The sequence below is a fragment of the Orbicella faveolata genome, unplaced genomic scaffold (genome assembly GCF_042242905.1).
Source record: "Orbicella faveolata isolate gen_17 unplaced genomic scaffold, um_ofav_v1 contig_36, whole genome shotgun sequence".
NCBI lineage: Eukaryota > Metazoa > Cnidaria > Anthozoa > Scleractinia > Merulinidae > Orbicella > Orbicella faveolata.
The window spans coordinates 8,037,106-8,054,137 of record NW_028301565.1 but is presented as its reverse complement, the minus strand read 5'-3'; the positions used below and the strand labels follow the sequence as shown (position 1 = coordinate 8,054,137).

The 17,032-nt window shown below is 39.2% G+C and overlaps 2 protein-coding genes and 1 long non-coding RNA gene across 3 annotated transcripts; all 3 read right to left on the bottom strand.

Annotated features, from left to right (window-relative positions):
- Positions 1-1,836: 1,836 nt before the first annotated feature.
- Positions 1,837-3,207, bottom strand: LOC149102162 (uncharacterized). The gene is made up of 2 exons (XM_089274542.1): positions 3,178-3,207; positions 1,837-2,664 (listed from the first exon to the last, which is right to left on the bottom strand). The coding sequence occupies exons 1-2, from the start codon at positions 3,205-3,207 to the stop codon at positions 1,981-1,983; spliced, it is 714 nt and encodes a 237-aa protein (XP_089130668.1). The 3' UTR covers positions 1,837-1,980.
- A 1,538-nt stretch (positions 3,208-4,745) lies between these two features.
- Positions 4,746-17,000, bottom strand: LOC110048990 (uncharacterized). Its single transcript, XM_089274890.1, has 7 exons — positions 16,513-17,000; positions 12,770-13,057; positions 12,293-12,458; positions 11,562-11,815; positions 10,660-10,929; positions 9,327-9,404; positions 4,746-8,413 (listed from the first exon to the last, which is right to left on the bottom strand). The coding sequence occupies exons 1-7, from the start codon at positions 16,805-16,807 to the stop codon at positions 8,220-8,222; spliced, it is 1,545 nt and encodes a 514-aa protein (XP_089131016.1). The 5' UTR covers positions 16,808-17,000; the 3' UTR covers positions 4,746-8,219.
- On the bottom strand, positions 15,031-15,629 carry LOC149102161 (uncharacterized). Its single transcript, XR_016202412.1, has 2 exons — positions 15,337-15,629; positions 15,031-15,256 (listed from the first exon to the last, which is right to left on the bottom strand). It is a non-coding gene; the product is annotated as an uncharacterized LOC149102161 (long non-coding RNA).
- Positions 17,001-17,032: the final 32 nt, after the last annotated feature.

Below are 17,032 nucleotides of genomic sequence, written 5' to 3'. Positions count from 1 at the left end.
AGTGAAATATTAAAAAATTACTTCCGCTCGTTCTACCTGGTAACAATAGTCTTCTGTTCTGACAGTACCATGATAGCGATGTTCTATACTATAACTGCGTGTTCTATACTATAACCATCTTACGTTAAGTTGTTTTTCTGTAAATAGTGTGCAATAATAAAAACTGAACTGAAAGCCGTGTTATTGCTAATTTAGTGAAGAAATCTACTTCCATAAACACCAGGCAAATTCTAAAAAAAGCTCAAAACCTGATTTACTTTCCATGTTTCTTGGAATTCGAAACAAAGAAAAAAAGGAAATAGCGTGCCTCGTGACTGACTGCAAGAATCGGTTCTTTGACTTTGATGTATTTTGGCAAATTAGAAAGTTTTCAAAACAAGATTCAAAACAAAATAGATGTAGAAAGTTCCTAAGTTCTGAAATTAGTTAATATTGTGAGTAATTGTAAGTAGTATTTCAATGAAGAATTACATTTCCTGAGACACTAGGTAAGTTCCATACTGACGCTTTTAAGCTTAAAAACTTTCATCACTTTTACTTAGTTACTATAAATTTGCATCAGGAAGTAGAGCACCGCGTAAGGTTACTATTTTTATCAGGTGTTAGTTATTAATCTGAGTCTATTGCAAAATTCCGCCACTGCTGCATGTGTCAATTTCTTTAATATTGAAATATTGTGGTGAGCTTGGTCTGAAACTGGAGTCAGAAGTAAAATTGGTTTAGCACCAAATTAGCATTTGTTACCAAAAAGCTAAATTTGTTAATTAACAGGAGAATCTTCGTCACGGACGATGCGACTATTTGAGGGTACCTTCAATTTGATAAAGAACTTTGAAAATCAGATTAAATAAGTTCAAACTGAAATTTGTGACATCGTCCTTAAACTCGCTTTATTCGAAGCAAAGAATGCCGTTGTTAATAGTCAAAAAAGTTATTTGAAGAGCAGATGTAATCTAGTCTGCTTTGCAGCCTAGCAACAAAACAAGGAAGGCCTTATGTGTCGGGAGTTCTTAGTTCTTGTCACGTCATGGGGGTAACAATAGCGGGAGCCACGTTTCACGACGATCAATAGTGCGCATGTTTGTCTGATGATGTGAGTAAAATAACGCTTGTTACACATGTGACCCCATAAACGACTTCCTGATCCCGGAACAGAAGTATTGTTCTGTCTTCTCGTCACAAGAGCGGCATGTGATTCTTGCAGTATTGTTAAATGGGGCAAATTTGGGCGGCATGATATTGGGTACCCATGAATAACACGTCATTAGCTATTGACGTTTTTGGCTTTATTGATCAATTCTGACCACCCTATCAAAGGGACAAAATCATTTCATTTGTGTCATAATTTCTAAGAACTGAACAATTTGACCTCAAAATATCATAACGAACTATTTGTTCTAATATATTTCCTTTTTACTTTTCGATACTTTTGACGTCATATTGCATGCTCTGGCAGCGTAATTGTTTTCTTTAATTCTTAAAAGAATTCAAGAGTGACGGCAGACTAATAATGATAATAATACCGGTTAATTGGAAGGGAATGACAAATTTTAAGTGCAAGCTTGAGATGGGTACACACTCTAAGTTTCTGTCCACACTAAGCCGGATCGATTTGAAAACGGAGGTTTCACTCTGAAAACGCATCAAATGTTTACCGTCTACACTACCGTGGCGGAGGAATTTAAAAACGCAACAATCACCGTTCATTTTGGATTTGTGTTGAGGAAAACTCGGTCAGCGAAATCACATGATTATTAGGACACCATCGTTTTCGAAAAGCTCCGTTTTCAAGATATCCTGCGTCCACACGAAAACGAAAAGCCGGCACTTTCAAATTCTTTCCATTCGAAGAGTGCTTTTGAAAAGCTCTGTTTAGTGACGGATAGGTGGGACGGTAGGCCTAACCGTAGAAATAGGGCTTTGTTTCCGAAAGTGGGAAAACGGAATTATCGGAATTTTATGATACTAGTAACTGAGATACTAGAATTGACCGCTCAGGGATTCTTCCTCTCTGAACGAGTCCTCATTAAGAGCTGGGATAAAAGAATGTTCGAATTCTGCCGCGAAGCATGTCGTGCCGACTTGTGAGCCAACAAATTGAACTGATTCTCTCCGACAACGACGACGAAGATGTCTTAAACGCCGGGAAGCAGCTAAGCACTTGTACTTCAATCTCTTGATGATTTGCAGCATTTTTATGACGAAACAGAACAGAAGGTAGACAAGCACTGCCAGTATGCCCCCAAACACCAGTGCTGGGGACAGAGCCACAAGGAGTGAGAACAAAGCCACGACAAATGTTCCCCCAAGGACTGTTAGTGCACTTACTGAGACTACTACGAATGAGCTTGATACAAAGGCAAGGAACAAGAGGAGTGGCAGAAACACAAGGCTAACTAGGATAGCCAGGAAGAGTGAGAAGACTGGATGGTTTACGATAAATTTCTTGATTTGTCTGAGCATACGCACTGCTTGGCATTCCTTTAAATCATTCACTTGTTCTGCCACTACTCGCAGATTATTCATTAGCCAAGGGCATATGTAGTTGATATCTTCGATCCAAGTCACGACGAATAGGCACTGGGCACTGGAGACGAAATATAGACAATTTTCTTCAAAACCTAGTATTAGTAAACTAAATGTTCGATACAAAAGAAAAAAAAACTTGAATTATCTTCCAATCACAGAAACTTCCAGTTGCTAAAGAGTTGTTTTTGTCGTTATTACAGTGAGAAGTTGATCTAGTTTTACGAAATGAAAAAAAAAAAATTCTTGTTCACACTTTATGCGCTAACAGCAAGTTTCCTTTTCTTCAGCTGGAAAGCTAAGGCCGCAAAAAAATTGCAGTTTGAACTTTTCTCAGTTACAGTGTGATCGTCTCACCTCTTTAATCCACAGGAGTCGATTTCTCTGAGAAGCTTTACAATAGAAACTTTTCGCTTTCTTCAGCAAACGAACTGAAAAGACTCGCTACACTCGAAAACTAAATGCGTTGTATTTATTATGACGTCATAATTATAGTCATAATGGACGTTCCGGCTACGACACAAACGATTTCACGCGCGCGCTAAAAATGTGGACCCTGAAAGAGTTTGACGCTTTTGTTGTTGATATAAATAAGTTACCCAAGGAAACTAGAGTAAGTGTGCAAAACGTTTCCGGCATTGTAGAACGTACTTGTGTCAGATTTGCACAATAGCTTTTCATTCAAATTTTGCCAGTTGGCTGCTTATATCAAGAGAACTTGAATTTTGAAATAAAAAGGGGGGGGGGGGGGGGGTCCCGGCATTCGTTTAGGAACAGGAAGTTCTTCAATAAACCCCATAATTCCTTAAATTATCTGCTTTTAGAAGCGTTAATATTTGAACCACTCACTTTACGCTTTGTGAGAGCAGAAAAATAGGGAGAACGTTAAGCGAGAAATACAACAATGGATATATTGTATCAATGTTGAGAGGCAAGTTGTCGTTTCATGATAAAGGCACTCACATTTAGTCGACAGGGATTCAATATGTTTCAAGCACACAGTGTTCTTGAGGGCACGTTATCTTTTACGAGGGCTAGCTATGCTGTCATTTTCAGTGATAATTTGTTACTCTGCAATAGAAATTGGTCTATATTCACTGCATAGAAAAGCGGTGATTGCTGCATTCAAACTAAACAAAAAATATCGTTTGGTCTCGGTACTCGTTTCCGAGAAAACACGATGATTTGTCTCTAGCAAGCCGTTTAGAAAAAGCCACCATTTGTATATGTTGTGCACATGCACGCGCTGATGACGGAATGCGAAAATCGTGCGCAGTAGGGATGTGCGATGCAATTCTGAGGAATAACCTTAAGGTAATTCCCCTGAAATAAAACTGCCAATAGATTTTTGTTCAAACTTTGTCCACTGAATATTTATCATATGAGAACTTTAATTATAAAATAAGAAAGGGGGGTGCCCATGCTCGTTAAGGAGCAGTGAGGCATTAAAAATGTCCCATTTTAGCATTATTTAATGCTTATTACAAGAATGCATTCCAAGTTATTGTAAACTCTTTGTGAGCCCAGACTCATGAAAACACTCCTCGAACTACAGTCAATACTTGTGTCGGACACAAATAAACTTTTTAAGTTTGATTTTGACAGACAGCTGAATCCTTGTTAAAATATTGGAACCAAATTGCTTGACACGGCTATCAAACTGCAAAATAGAAAAGACTACAGTGCAGCTGCTATTTTCCTTATTTATTCAATTTTCAACAATAGAAATCAGATCAGTCTTTTATCACGCATAGCTAATGATTAGTTGATTAAAATGACTGGAAAAAAATTTGGGGTGCCCGAGCTCGTTAGTGAGCTATAGCCATTTTTCAACGGACAGAACTCAATATCAGGGCAAATCCGCCATGTTTTCAATGTGCGCGTGCACGAACGCGCGCTATGACGCCATAAATTATGCGCAGTAAGGATGCGCAATGCAAATGTGAGGAATTACCTTAAATATTTGAAGTCAGTATTTTGAAATCATTTTTTCCCATATACGACAGAAGTCATTTGCGTCTTTATGTCTCGGTCGCAGTCACACTCGGACAAAAGATAAAAGATGCGCGTTATTTCTGCCCACAATACCCAATATGGTCACTTAGTCGTGGCCGCACTACAGGATTACACGACACATCTCGAGTTTGGTATGTTATTAAGTTTATGAACACACCCCGGTTGACATAAAACAAGATCCCTTCAGAAAGTCACCCAGAGCATTTCAAACTGCTTAGCATAGTTTATTATAAATATCTCTTAACATCTAACTGATCAATCTTATTAAAACAACAAACATTAACTAGTTTTTAAGATAATTGATACACGTGTGTTTATACAGCGCGCGTGTGCGTGTTTGCAAAGGCGCCCGGGGTGAGGTTTGGGAGACTGGAGAGCTGGTGTGACGAACAACACTGATAGCTAGTTTCCCAATAAACTCACCATCGTGCATGTATTAGTTCTCCGTCATTACCACTAGTTTGATCAAATAATACCAGGAGCCTGATAATACGAGGAATATTATGTGTCACGACACGTGTTTTTCATCTTAAATCTATTTATAGTCACCATAATGCGACTACCTTACATAACCATAATTTTATACCAAGCTATTGTACAAGATATAGGGGACGGACCATTTTTTTTTGGAGGGGGTGGGGGTTGGGATATTTTCTGGGGCATGAAAATTTTCTCTCACCTATAAGTTGTGCATTTTTTGGTGGGCAATAGCTTGTGCAAGAATTTTTTTTTAACATCAAAAACCAAAATAATGGTAATAGAAAGCACCTGCTTGATTTTTTTCCCCATGGCTTCCCTTTAACAATTGTTTTCAGCACTTTTTGCTGTGCAGGTATTTTCTTTATGGAAAATTGCCCAACCCCCACCCCTTCTCTCAAAAAAATAATGGCCCGTCTCTAATTGACTCCCAACCCTAGACCACTTCTGAGTTTTACTTTTACGTCTGTTTCAAAACGAGTTCCTGTGCAAAAAGTTCCAAATAAAGACGAGCGTGCAGGTGAAACACACTTTTGCACGGAGAGGAGGATTCCCTTTGATAGAGAGGCAGATGGTAACTCAATAATGGCCCGTTACATAGAGTTGAATACTTACAAGGCATTCACAAGCAAACTATTCACGGCCTCATGCAAGAATATCTTACATTTCCAATCACACACTATGAGAAGAGCGCTTTCCTTAGCCATAATACAACATTTTTTCAAATCTTTCTCTTTCTAAAACGAAAAAGCCATACGGTGTAGCACTGAGGGTCAATGCATGTGGTTCCTAAATTTTTTGTATCAATTTCTTAACCTAAATTCTGCGATCACGAATTTCACATTCCGTGAAAACGTATCCATAGGTCTAATTTATCAGTTCACCATTGACTCTCTTCCAAGACATGAAGTTAAAACTTAGTAATTGAAGACTTACAAACAAACTCCCATTCAAGTCCAACGTAGGAATAAACTTGTGAATTAATTGTCAAAGACCCTAACGTTAAGGTGGTAAACGGGATTCCTCCTGACAGCAAAATGTACTATGTCGATTTGTGCATCAGGTAATGGTCGTGAACGCAAACAAGTTTGACCTAGACTTCTCTTCCGCTGCGTCGGCGAGCAAGTGGTGCACTTTGCTCCGACGGTCGAAATGTCGACTTCACCATCTCGCTATGGCGGTTAAAGGGACACCGTCAGCTGACGCACATGCGCATTAGATACCCTTTCATAGCTAATTTGCACATCACAGAGACTCGATCCATACTGTTCTTAATCAAATATGATAAAATAATATCATAGGATGAGCAAAAGCACACTCAAAAACAAGTTTTTTAGAAAACGATTGAAAATCGAGCGAAACACTGCAAAGATTGAAGCGGATTTCTAGATGCACTCGACGAGTTTCTTTGATTTCAGGTTGAAGTGAACTTTTTTCAAAGTGAGAAAACTGGTGGTCAGCGCGGTCCCAAAGCTGACTGTGTCCCTTTAACCCTTTGACTAACAAATTTTCACCCCAAAATGCCATTTTAAGCGTTAAATCAGTTTTTTGGCTGCCATGACGCTAAATGGGCCTACGTTTTTCTGAAAAAGCTATTTGTTACCAAAAAGATAGATTTCCCGAAGATTAGGTACAAAAATGTGCAATATTTCAATTTGATGCATGCGCACAAGCCAACTTTTTTTTTTTTTTTTGCGATTACCCGTTGCGAAATTCTTTCTTGCCACTTTCCTTCCCTTTTTCTCGGCCCTTTTACTTTCGCTACCTTTTGCGTTCCATATTCTTTCTGGCTGCCGTAAAAAGTTGGGTGTTAATTATGGGCAAAGCCTACTGAGAACTAGGACCTTGATCAATCATAGGCATAGTGGGCCATTTTACCAACATTTTTGCACCGAAACTGATAACGTTGTTTTCCAATTTGCTACGTCAGACTGTCGTCGATATCCAAACCGACTGTTGTGCGGATAGATCTATCCTAGCTATACTATCTGCTTATCAAGAAAATCTGGTGACATTTAAACTGATGACGTCACAAGTGGTAAAAAGAGCACGACTACTCAGGACGTGTACATACGTCCTTGGGGCCAAAGGATTAATTAACCTTTATATCAACTGAAATTGACATGTTTTCGTTGGTGTGCTGCTTAACCCTTTGAATACCAACTATGCATATATGCGTAATTAATGGTCGTGCTCTTTGTACCACTTGTGACGTCATCAATTTAAATGTCATCAGATATTCTTGATAAGCTGATAGTAGTGCTAGGCTAGCCCTTTCCGCACAATGGTCAGGTTTAGATATCGACCACATTCCGACGTCGCAAATCGAAAAACAAGATTATCAGTTTTGGTGCAAAAACGGTGGTAAAATCGTCCACAACGCCTATGATTGATCAAGGTCCATTTCTAGGCTTCGCCCGTAATTAACATCCAACTTTTCACTGCAGCCAGAAAGAGCATACAATGCAAAAGGTAGCCAGTGTAAAAGGGCAGAGAAAAACAGAAAGGAAAGGGCCAACAAACGAAATTGTACCTAATCCTCGAAAAAGCTCTCCTTTTAGCAAAAAAAAAAGCTTTTTTTAGCACAACTTAGGCTTATTTAGCGTCATGGCAGCTAAAAAACCTGACTAAACGGTTAAAAACGGTATTTTTTGGCAAAAGTTTGGTATTCAAAGGGTTAAGTAAGCGAATGCTGAGTCAATGCAGCCTGCCTCCCATCAGTCTTGACTGAAATGACTGTATTGCTGATTAGAGTAATCAGCGACACTTGGGTTGCATTCGAGAGCTAACCAATTCAAAGACTTCTTCATCCACGTTCCTGGAAGAAACCAATAATTTTCGCTCAGCTTGTCAACTTATTTTCAGGATATTTTGACAAGATTTATCCTTTGAAGGCATTTTAGAAAGGCGTTTTCGATGAGTTCTGATTGTAAGCCGGCCTGTCTGACCAAGAAAACTTGTTGCCGAACCAATGTCACGAAAACAGTCAATTTTAAGTTTTGGAGGAAAACTATGCAGCATTGCGAGACTACGCTGAAGTAATTTGTTTCTACAATTATTGTACAACAATGTTTCCTACTTTAGTCAAAACTTGGTAAAGCACTCACGAGAAGGCCGCATCACACAAAAACCGCTTGCTCAGTTCATTTACCGGGACCCGAGTGCAATCTGAAAGCGCTGATGTATCCCGAGTTGATTTCTTAAAGTAGATCCGCTATTAGTGGACATCCTATCTCGACTAGAATGTCATACAACGCTCCCACGGTGCTATGAGCTTTGACCTCCCAATATCTGAGGACCTCATCGGCCGGATTGTTACTTCGGGAGTCAAGGTATTGAATTGCAGTGTGCTCCATTCCAAGTTTCTCAGCTAAGACCTTCCAGTGGTAGTCGGCTGAAAACAACAGTGAAACAACGGATCATAACTACTGCAGGCACTTTAGATTTTAGACATCAATGCTACTTCAACGTTTCGACGATAATACAGCTGGACCCCGCTAACTCGCAAATAAGTACGGGGTGGCGCGGGTTCCGAGAAAGCCTAGCAAGTCAACGAAAAAGCATATCCAGGGGAACATGATTTAAGTTCGAAAGAGCGGGGAGTCCGAGATAGTCGACCTCGAGGTAACGAGGTGCTATTTAAACAATAATGTTTCTGTCGAGGAACTATGGGCTGATAGTTGCCCCGCGGAAATTTGATGTTCTTAAAACAAATGATTTTTTAAAATTTTACATTTGACTTTCACGCCTTCCATCTAAAAAAGTTGAAAATAACTCAGCGTGGCTTTTGAACTGGCGCGCGGAAGAAAATTTAGTGGTGAAGAATAAAGACAACATGTCTCGGAACTATCGGTCTGATAGCTGCCCCTTGGAAATTTGACGTTTTTAAAATTATATTTGTTTTAACATCAAATTTCTGCAGAAGTTCCTGTAAAGAAACACTCTATTGTTTAAAATGAAATCTCGAGCTCATAATCTAATTGCTAAATAAGATACCTGTAAAATTAGTCAAATTGCAGAAACAAAAAGCTAAATGGAACAAATTGAAAAAATCAGCGAAAAGGTTTGGAATAAAGCAGCCAAATAGTTGTAAGATAAGCAGAAAATCCTTAGATACTTGGAAATGCATGTTTATACAAAACAAACCCTAGTTCACCAGAAGTAGACCTTAAAGTTAAACAATCGCTTTAGAAAAGTACACCAAAGCGGTACAAAGTATTCAGTTCTGCCGCCGTAACATCCAGTCCTGCAAAAGGTGGTGTTATGTTAATTAATGTTTATCTTTCGCCAGGATAGTGAGAACATACCGCTCAAATCCCTTGTCAGATTTCTTCGGAAGGTGTAACCAACTTCTCTTATGAATTTATTAAGCGGCATCAAAGGACCTGAACAAAAATGGAAACAACAACATCAACAACAAAAAATAATAATAACTAAACAAAGAACTCGACTAAAAGGATTCCAAATTCCCAGTATTTCTTCCCAAACGTATATTCTGATTCCGCTTTTAAACACCAACAATTTACGTTCACAAGCAACGTAAAACTACTCAGTTTACCGGCGTACAGAGGGTAAACCTCCAAACCTGCACGATATGAAGCACTAGCTAAGCAGGCTAAAGAGGACGAATGTTCTTGCTGAATTAGCTGAAAGTCTGAGAAAAAGAAAAAAAAAAAAAAAAACAATAACAAGGAAGCCAGTTTGAACTGTCCCGAAAGTTTTCCTTACTTTTACCGTAACCAAATTCGCGATTAGCCAATAGAAGCCGTGTCAACCATCATCTTAACCTGCGATGTCAAGTCACTGACCTGCTATGACTACGACATCATGGTCACTTTCGAAAGAAGTAATTTTTTCAGTGAGTTACACTGAAAACTAAAAGGACTTTTAAAAATAGAATTAAATACTGAGAGTTTGTTTTCGTAGCCTAAAAGGAGCCATGGTTCGTTTGGTCTCGCCATGGGTATTTTGGCTCCCCTACTTTTCCCCAAATTTTGGGAAAATATCAACCATGGCTCGACCAAACTAGCCTGATATGCCGCCGAAGCGCACCAAAGAGGTATGATTGGGTGAAAAACAACAACAACAACAACAACAACAAAAATAACATAAGAAGTAACAACAAGGCTAGAGGAACTGAAGTTGTCTAAACGTACAGAGACAAATTAGATTTCTATGTTGTAGGTTTCCAGTAGTCTGCGCACGAACGTATTTTTCCACTGCGAGTTATCTGTCTTTTGCAAGCCCCATCCCCTTGCGTTTTCAAGCTATCAATCAATCAATCAATCAATCAATCAATCAATCAATCAATCAATCAATCAATCAATCAATCAATCAATCAGTCACTCAGTCACTCAGTCAACCAATCAACTTTATTTAGAGAGGATGACACATGACAGTATGAACTGATAAACTAGTGGCCCTCTGTGCTAAACATCTGCAAGTAATTATAAAATAACTAAGAATAGTACAAAGTACTAGTATGAATATTAATTGCAAAACATCTATACATCCCCTTGCGTTTTGGCTCGATCATATCTGTCCCGGGTAATATTTTGCGTGCGATTTCGATGAACTCAAGACAAAATAAAGGGCCTGAGGACAGACCACACTGTAGGTTCTCAGTATCTCATCACTCACCCACGACACCTCTAGACGTCCCTAAGGCCTCCCTTAAAGTCTTAATTGCTTGTCCTCTGTAACCGTCGGCCAGTAAGTTTGTGTAGTTTCGGATTGGGTACGATTTACTCCGTAGTATAAGATCCTTGGTGGATATGTTGCTGTCATTAAGCACTCTCCCCAGTTCTGTTCTCAACAGTTTCTCTGCATCCTGTCCCAGTTTATTGACAATGACAGTAGCTTGGCTGTCATTTAGGTCTCCAAAGAATTTCACTTCTCTGGGTCTTGTGCCTACAAAGGTTAGGAACATAACCGTAAAAAATTAATCACAACGAATTTCCCGATAACCTAGCCGTATACAATTAGTTCGTGGATTGGTTTAAGCGCTACATTTTCTTAATGAATACATGTATGTAAAGAAAGTGTGAAGTCTGCTATGTTTCAGTAGCACATGCAAGTAACGCAACATTTCGTTATTTCCCTCTGTTGTTTCCAAGAAGACAGTAAAGTACCAAGGAAAAGAAGTAAAACGTGTATGCAGATGAGAATCACCGTTCTTAAAGGAACTCAGTCAAAGCATTTTGAGTTATTTTGGTCACGTACAGAACTACCTTTAAATTGAAGGAAACCTTAAAGTAGTAGTTTACTAAGACAGAAAAACACCAAAGAGATAATAATAAAACATATAGGAACAAGGATGGTAAAAGATGGACAAGATTACCATGGATTACAAACAAAGAACTTGAAAATATTAGGCTAAAATTTTCAAAATGAGCAAACCGTGACGTCCTGTAGCTTTTTAAACCTCCCTAATTGGTTACTTTGGAATCATTTTAGTGAGTCCATTTTTCGCCCTGATAGACTTAGACAAGAAAATTTTGTGCCAGTCAACGGGGCTAACCGTGCAAATTATTAATACTTACTTAGCGAGCCCATTTTCTTAGTTACGTTTTCAATTGGGCTATCAACACAGTCCAGCTGACATCCCAAACTTTTTTCAAGCAAATAAGAACAGTCTTTACGCTCAGAACGGTTGACAGCACTAAGCAGAGCCTGAACGGTTGCATTGCGTCCTTGCTGTGAAATCCACCCCTTTATAACATTTAGCGTTGGGCCTCCTTCCCTTCCCTCAAAAGACGTCTCTCTTCCATCGGGAAGACCAAGTTCTTTGTAAAATCTAATATGCAAGAACAAAACATAACAGGGTCCAATTAACACTCTTTCTCTGGAAGCCTCAAGATGACATTCTGGTGCTGTGGAATGTGTGTTACAATGTACCAAGAAAAAGGTCAATTTGATGCAAAATACATGTAATTGAACTGGCAGCGTTTTGTAGCTCCGTCAAGCTTTACTGTTTAGCATAATCTATTTAAATCTGACTACTAATTTGTGCAGACAAAGCCAGTAGTTATGAAGCAAAAACTGCTCATTTGTTAATCCATGTTCCATTTTTGACAACAGATCAAGACAGATCAAGACCAATACAAATGCTTTTGAATATTAGATTGAGTTATAACTCTATTGAATGGACATTATTTCACAATTAGAATGTCTCTTTTTAGATCAACGTTACTTTTTAGTTGCTAACAATAGAACACTGCTATAAACTAAGATTACCATTAAATGTGAAATAATGAAAATGACAATATCCCACCTCTTCCATCCATTACCCAAAACATCCTCTACGTCCATTTCCTCTCTAAATCTTTTTAACATCTCTGGTCTTTCATCTAGAATGTCTTGGACAAGTGAATCTAATGAGTACGAACCAGTGTCTTGCACAGGCATTTTCCCAGGTGATGTCTCACCATTAGAAGATCCTATTGAAAGAGAAAGGTGATATAATGTAATGGTGCATTGAGAGGATAGGAAGATAATGGCTACTGGAAAATTGTTGAGGTAACCTGACGGTCTCATGGGCCTACTCGTGCAAGTGTCAGTTAATGTGTTGTTCTGGAATTGGTACCTCTTAGGGGTGAAAAAAAAATTTCAAGCCAGATACTTCTTAGGAGTTCTTTTCAGAATTTCCAATGAGCACCTCTGTCCTTTTAACATGGGAGTCTCCCTTCCCCTTCCTGCAGGGTCAGAAGTGGAAGACACCAACCAATGTTATTGTAAATCTTGTTGATACCTTTCATTCCAGCTTCCTGTTGAAGACTTTGTGCGATTGAAGGATCAACTTTCTCTAGCCCTTGAACAAAGGAGTGAAATGCAGTGGGACCCCTTCGGGGTAGTACTTCAGTCAAAAGCATGTCTACCCTTTCGTAGGCTGGTTTTGCTGTGTTACGTAGGTTTTGTTTATCTTCGTCATCTAATAAAGCTGACAGATGAGCCACCAATTTATCAAGATCTATGCGATGAAGGCTATCGACATTTCTGCGCAGGATTTGTCTGTGCTGGCTTGTCATTCCAACATCACCTTTACAAGCAAAAAGTAGTAAAAATATTAATAATAATATTAATTATTAATACATTGTCAGTTGTAACAAATATACTGCACATTGGGAGAGGGTGTGAGGAGAAGGGTGAGAATGAGCAGGCCTGAAATGCATGAAGCATTAATTAAGGAGCAATTGTAGAATACCCCAGTAACTACCAAAGAAATAAAAAACAGAGAATTCCTCAAAGATTGCCCTTTAGAGTGAGGTGTGAAATGTTTAAGACGGAATTCACCAGCAGTTCGAGTAACAAGTGGACAAAAACTTTGTACCAAGATTATTTACATCGTATTGCAAACCTCACTACAACTGTCTTAAATATCTTCTCAAAAAAATCATTGCTACATGTAACAACACCAGATGTCAAAAACAAATGTTGAATTTCGCATGAATCACTTGAAAGTATTGGTGAAATGAAACTGCTGATGAAATTTTACCTGTGTTTGCACAATTTCTCTGAACTTTGAAATTTGTCTTCTCTCATTCCCAAGGGAAATTGTTTTCAGTGTTATTTCAGGCAACTATTTATATCTTTAGCTTTACGAAAATGTAAAAAGGACTGTAAAATACTTAAAATTATTCTGGTACCAGATTTTTGTCCACTAAGAACTGAAATTGCTGGATTTTCTATCGGATTTCATCTTAAAATTTCATGATTAGCAATGAACAATGGGGAAAACAGTTGATTTTATTGGCTAAGAATCTCAGTATCCTGAGGTACATGTAGAACTGACAGAAACACTGACAATAATGATGAAAAACAAGATTAACTATTTTCCTCTGGAAGACTGGTCATTAAGTGATTTATTATAAAGCACAACAAAGAAATTGGCAGATCCAGTGTGAAAACAGCAGTCATTAGTCAACATTTATAGTTTAACACTCTGATGTCATAGATTTTGCAGTGTTGTATGTTCAGAGTCTTTTGGCTAGAAACACTTTCAATGTTACACCTTGAAGTAGCCAATGAGAGCATACACTGTTGGAGCAATATTGGATCGTGTGTACTAAAGGCATGGGATCCGCATTCGAATGTTGATCGATACCCTTGATTGATACCCTTGACTGATACTTGATCGACACTCCATTGACACCTTGGGTGACACTCCATCAACAACATAGCTGACAGTAGATCGAGAGGCAACTAATTTTTGATCGATTCAGATAAGTCTGTTGACACTTGGCCGACTATTGATCAAGTGTTGATAGAGTGTCGACAGAGTATTGATCAGGATGTTGATCAAATATTGATTGAGATGTTGATTGTGGCTATCGATCGAGAGAATCGATCCACACTCAACCAAGGATGCCTTTAGCACACATGACCTGAAATATTCCAGCTATTTAGCCACAGGCAGCCCAAGCTCTCTTTATGAACCACACAAGCAACACAACATGGCATCGAATTATAAGGGTTTATATGGGATTTTCTACAAGATATCCATGGAGGTAGTTAAAAGTGAAAATTCTCAATAAAAATGGCTTACCTTATTCCAGACGTGTGTTGTTTGCTCCTGGTGTGGTTATTTTACTGATTGAACTTGATTTAAGCGACTTTTTTGAATTCCGATATTCCCTTTATAAAGAGAGGACAAGGCGAAACACCTCAGTCGGAACAGCCTGCCGAACGAAGTCAAAAATCCCAGGCTAAAATGTGCCCACGGCCACAAATCCACCGCAGAATTCAAGGGCAAAGGTTGATCTTTCATTTCAATCCTCTAGCCACACAATTGCAGCCCTGCGAGCGACGCCAGGCGGCTCTTCGTGTCCCCAGTGAAACGATAAAACTATGGAAGAGCTCTGTGTCGTTTGATCCGCGACATAACGACCGTTGAAATCGGCTTGGTAACCTCGTCACGTTGGCAAACCAAGACTCGCGGGGGTACTAGACCGCAATTTGTCAAATTTGTCAAACGTAAGATCAACGGCGAAAGCTCCGTAGAAACTGAGATCATTTTTGAAGTGGAAGTCATGGTAAGTTTTCACGTTTACGCACCTTTGAGTTACTTGGTCCTCGCCTCACCAATTTAACTTCATCTCCCCATAATTCGTTAAGAATTCTCCCGAGCAAAAGAGAGTTCAATTTGCTTACGGCAATTTCTTTCTCTTCGTATGCTCTAGACAAAATTTTGCTGGCTTCCATTACAGTTTCCTCACAATATTCGTAATTCCACAATACCCTAAGAGAAGCAAATTTAGTTTATCAGCTCGGGAATATTTTATACAAACAAATCAAAGGTGCATAAACGAGAAAACTTACCACGACTTCCACTTCAAAAATGATTGTATCTCCTCAGTTTCTACGGAGCTTTCGCCGTTGATCTTAAGTTTCTTTGGTTTTGAAGCCATTTTGCAAAAGCGTTCTGTACGATTTTTATTTAGCATTGTAAATTCGACCTGATGGGATTACAAGAAGTTTAGTTGACAAATTGCGGTCTAGTACCCCCGCGAGTCTTGGTTTGCCAACATGACGAGGTTACCAAGCCGATTTCAACGGTCGTTATGTCGCGGATCAAACGACACGGAGCTCTTCCATAGTTTTATCGTTTCACTGGAGACACGAAGAGCCGCCTGGCGTCGCTCACAGGGCTGCAATTGTGTGGCTAGAGGATTGAAATGAAAGATCAACCTTTGCCCTTGAATTCTGCGGTGGATTTGTGGCCGTGGGCACATTTTAGCCTGGGATTTTTGACTTCGTTCGGCAGGCTGTTCCGACTGAGGTGTTTCGCCTTGTCCTCTCTTTATAAAGGGAAAATCGGAATTCAAAAAAGTCGCTTAAATCAAGTTCAATCGGTAAAATAACCACACCAGGAACAAACAACACACGTATGGAACAAGGTAAGCCATTTTTATTGAGAATTTTCACTTTTAACTACCTCCATGGATATCTTGTAGAAAATCCGATATAAACCCTTATAATTCGATGCCATATTGTGTTGCTTGTGTGGTTCATAGAGAGAGCTTGGGCTGCCTGTGATTTAGCAATAGAAACATTGCTATTGTCGTTCAGTAAGATGTCCATATGGGCTATTGACTACATGTAAGTGTGAGGTCAAGATGGGTGCAGGATATTGGCCAAGTTCTAATAGTTTGTGTTCATGGAGTGATTTGCATAATCCCCAGGGTAACAATTGCCAATGGAAATTGAATTTGCCTGTGCAAAGTACATAAACTGCCAGGTCTAATGGGCCATATTTGTATTCTCAACAGGACCTAGCTTGCAATGGAGGCTCATGTGGGGGGGTATCATTAAAAGAGATTCATGTTACTTGCATTTAAAACGACTCCCCACATTAGCCTCAGGTGCAAGCTAGTTCCAGTCCAACATGGAGAATACGAATACACTTCATAGCCTGCCAGTGCCTTCGTCAATTCAAGATTTAACAAATAGTCCGTTTGAACCCCGGCACTACATTCGAGAAAGAAATATTCTCACCTTTCGAATTAGTCGGTATTTCTATACCTGAATCCTTTCTCAGAAGATCGGCGAGATGTTCCTGGCCTTTTACCTCATATAGAACAGAAACAAAATCTGTGAAGGCGTTTGATCCCTTCCTAGGGAGCATATCGAGTAAGGCACGAGCCTGCTCCGTGCGCGTTCTTTCTGCTTTTATCTCGTCCCTGTCCTCATCACCAAGAACAGTTAGTTTATTCAACACCTTCTTCACCTCTAAATCTTTCGTGATTGCTGTCCGACGCCTTATAAGGATATTTCTGTGTTCTTCCTCCATCTTGGCCGAGTAATAACAAAGCGGAAGTACCGTTGCTTCGAAATCACAGAATATTGACTTCTTTCCAGAACTGAAATTCTTCTGTATCCTTCTATGATACTTGAGGTGAGGTGTAAGTTATTTCACTGCAAAAAGCCAACAACACGTCCTAGAAACTCTGCCACAGTGAAATCACACTCATCTCTGAGACTTCTAATTATAGATTGGAGCCTACAGTCTGTAGAG

Excerpts from the sequence above, each read along its gene's own strand:
- LOC149102162 (XM_089274542.1), bottom strand. The coding sequence starts at position 3,207 with ATGAAAAGCTATTGTGCAAATCTGACACAA. Across the intron at positions 2,665-3,177 it reads ATTGTGCAAATCTGACACAA|TTTTTTTTTCTTTTGTATCG; the intron begins GTACGTTCTACA and ends AGATAATTCAAG.
- LOC110048990 (XM_089274890.1), bottom strand. The coding sequence starts at position 16,807 with ATGGAGGAAGAACACAGAAATATCCTTATAAGGCGTCGGACAGCAATC. Across the intron at positions 10,930-11,561 it reads TAAGAAAATGGGCTCGCTAA|GCACAAGACCCAGAGAAGTG; the intron begins GTAAGTATTAAT and ends TAACCTTTGTAG. Across the intron at positions 8,414-9,326 it reads TCTGACAAGGGATTTGAGCG|CCGACTACCACTGGAAGGTC; the intron begins GTATGTTCTCAC and ends TGTTGTTTTCAG.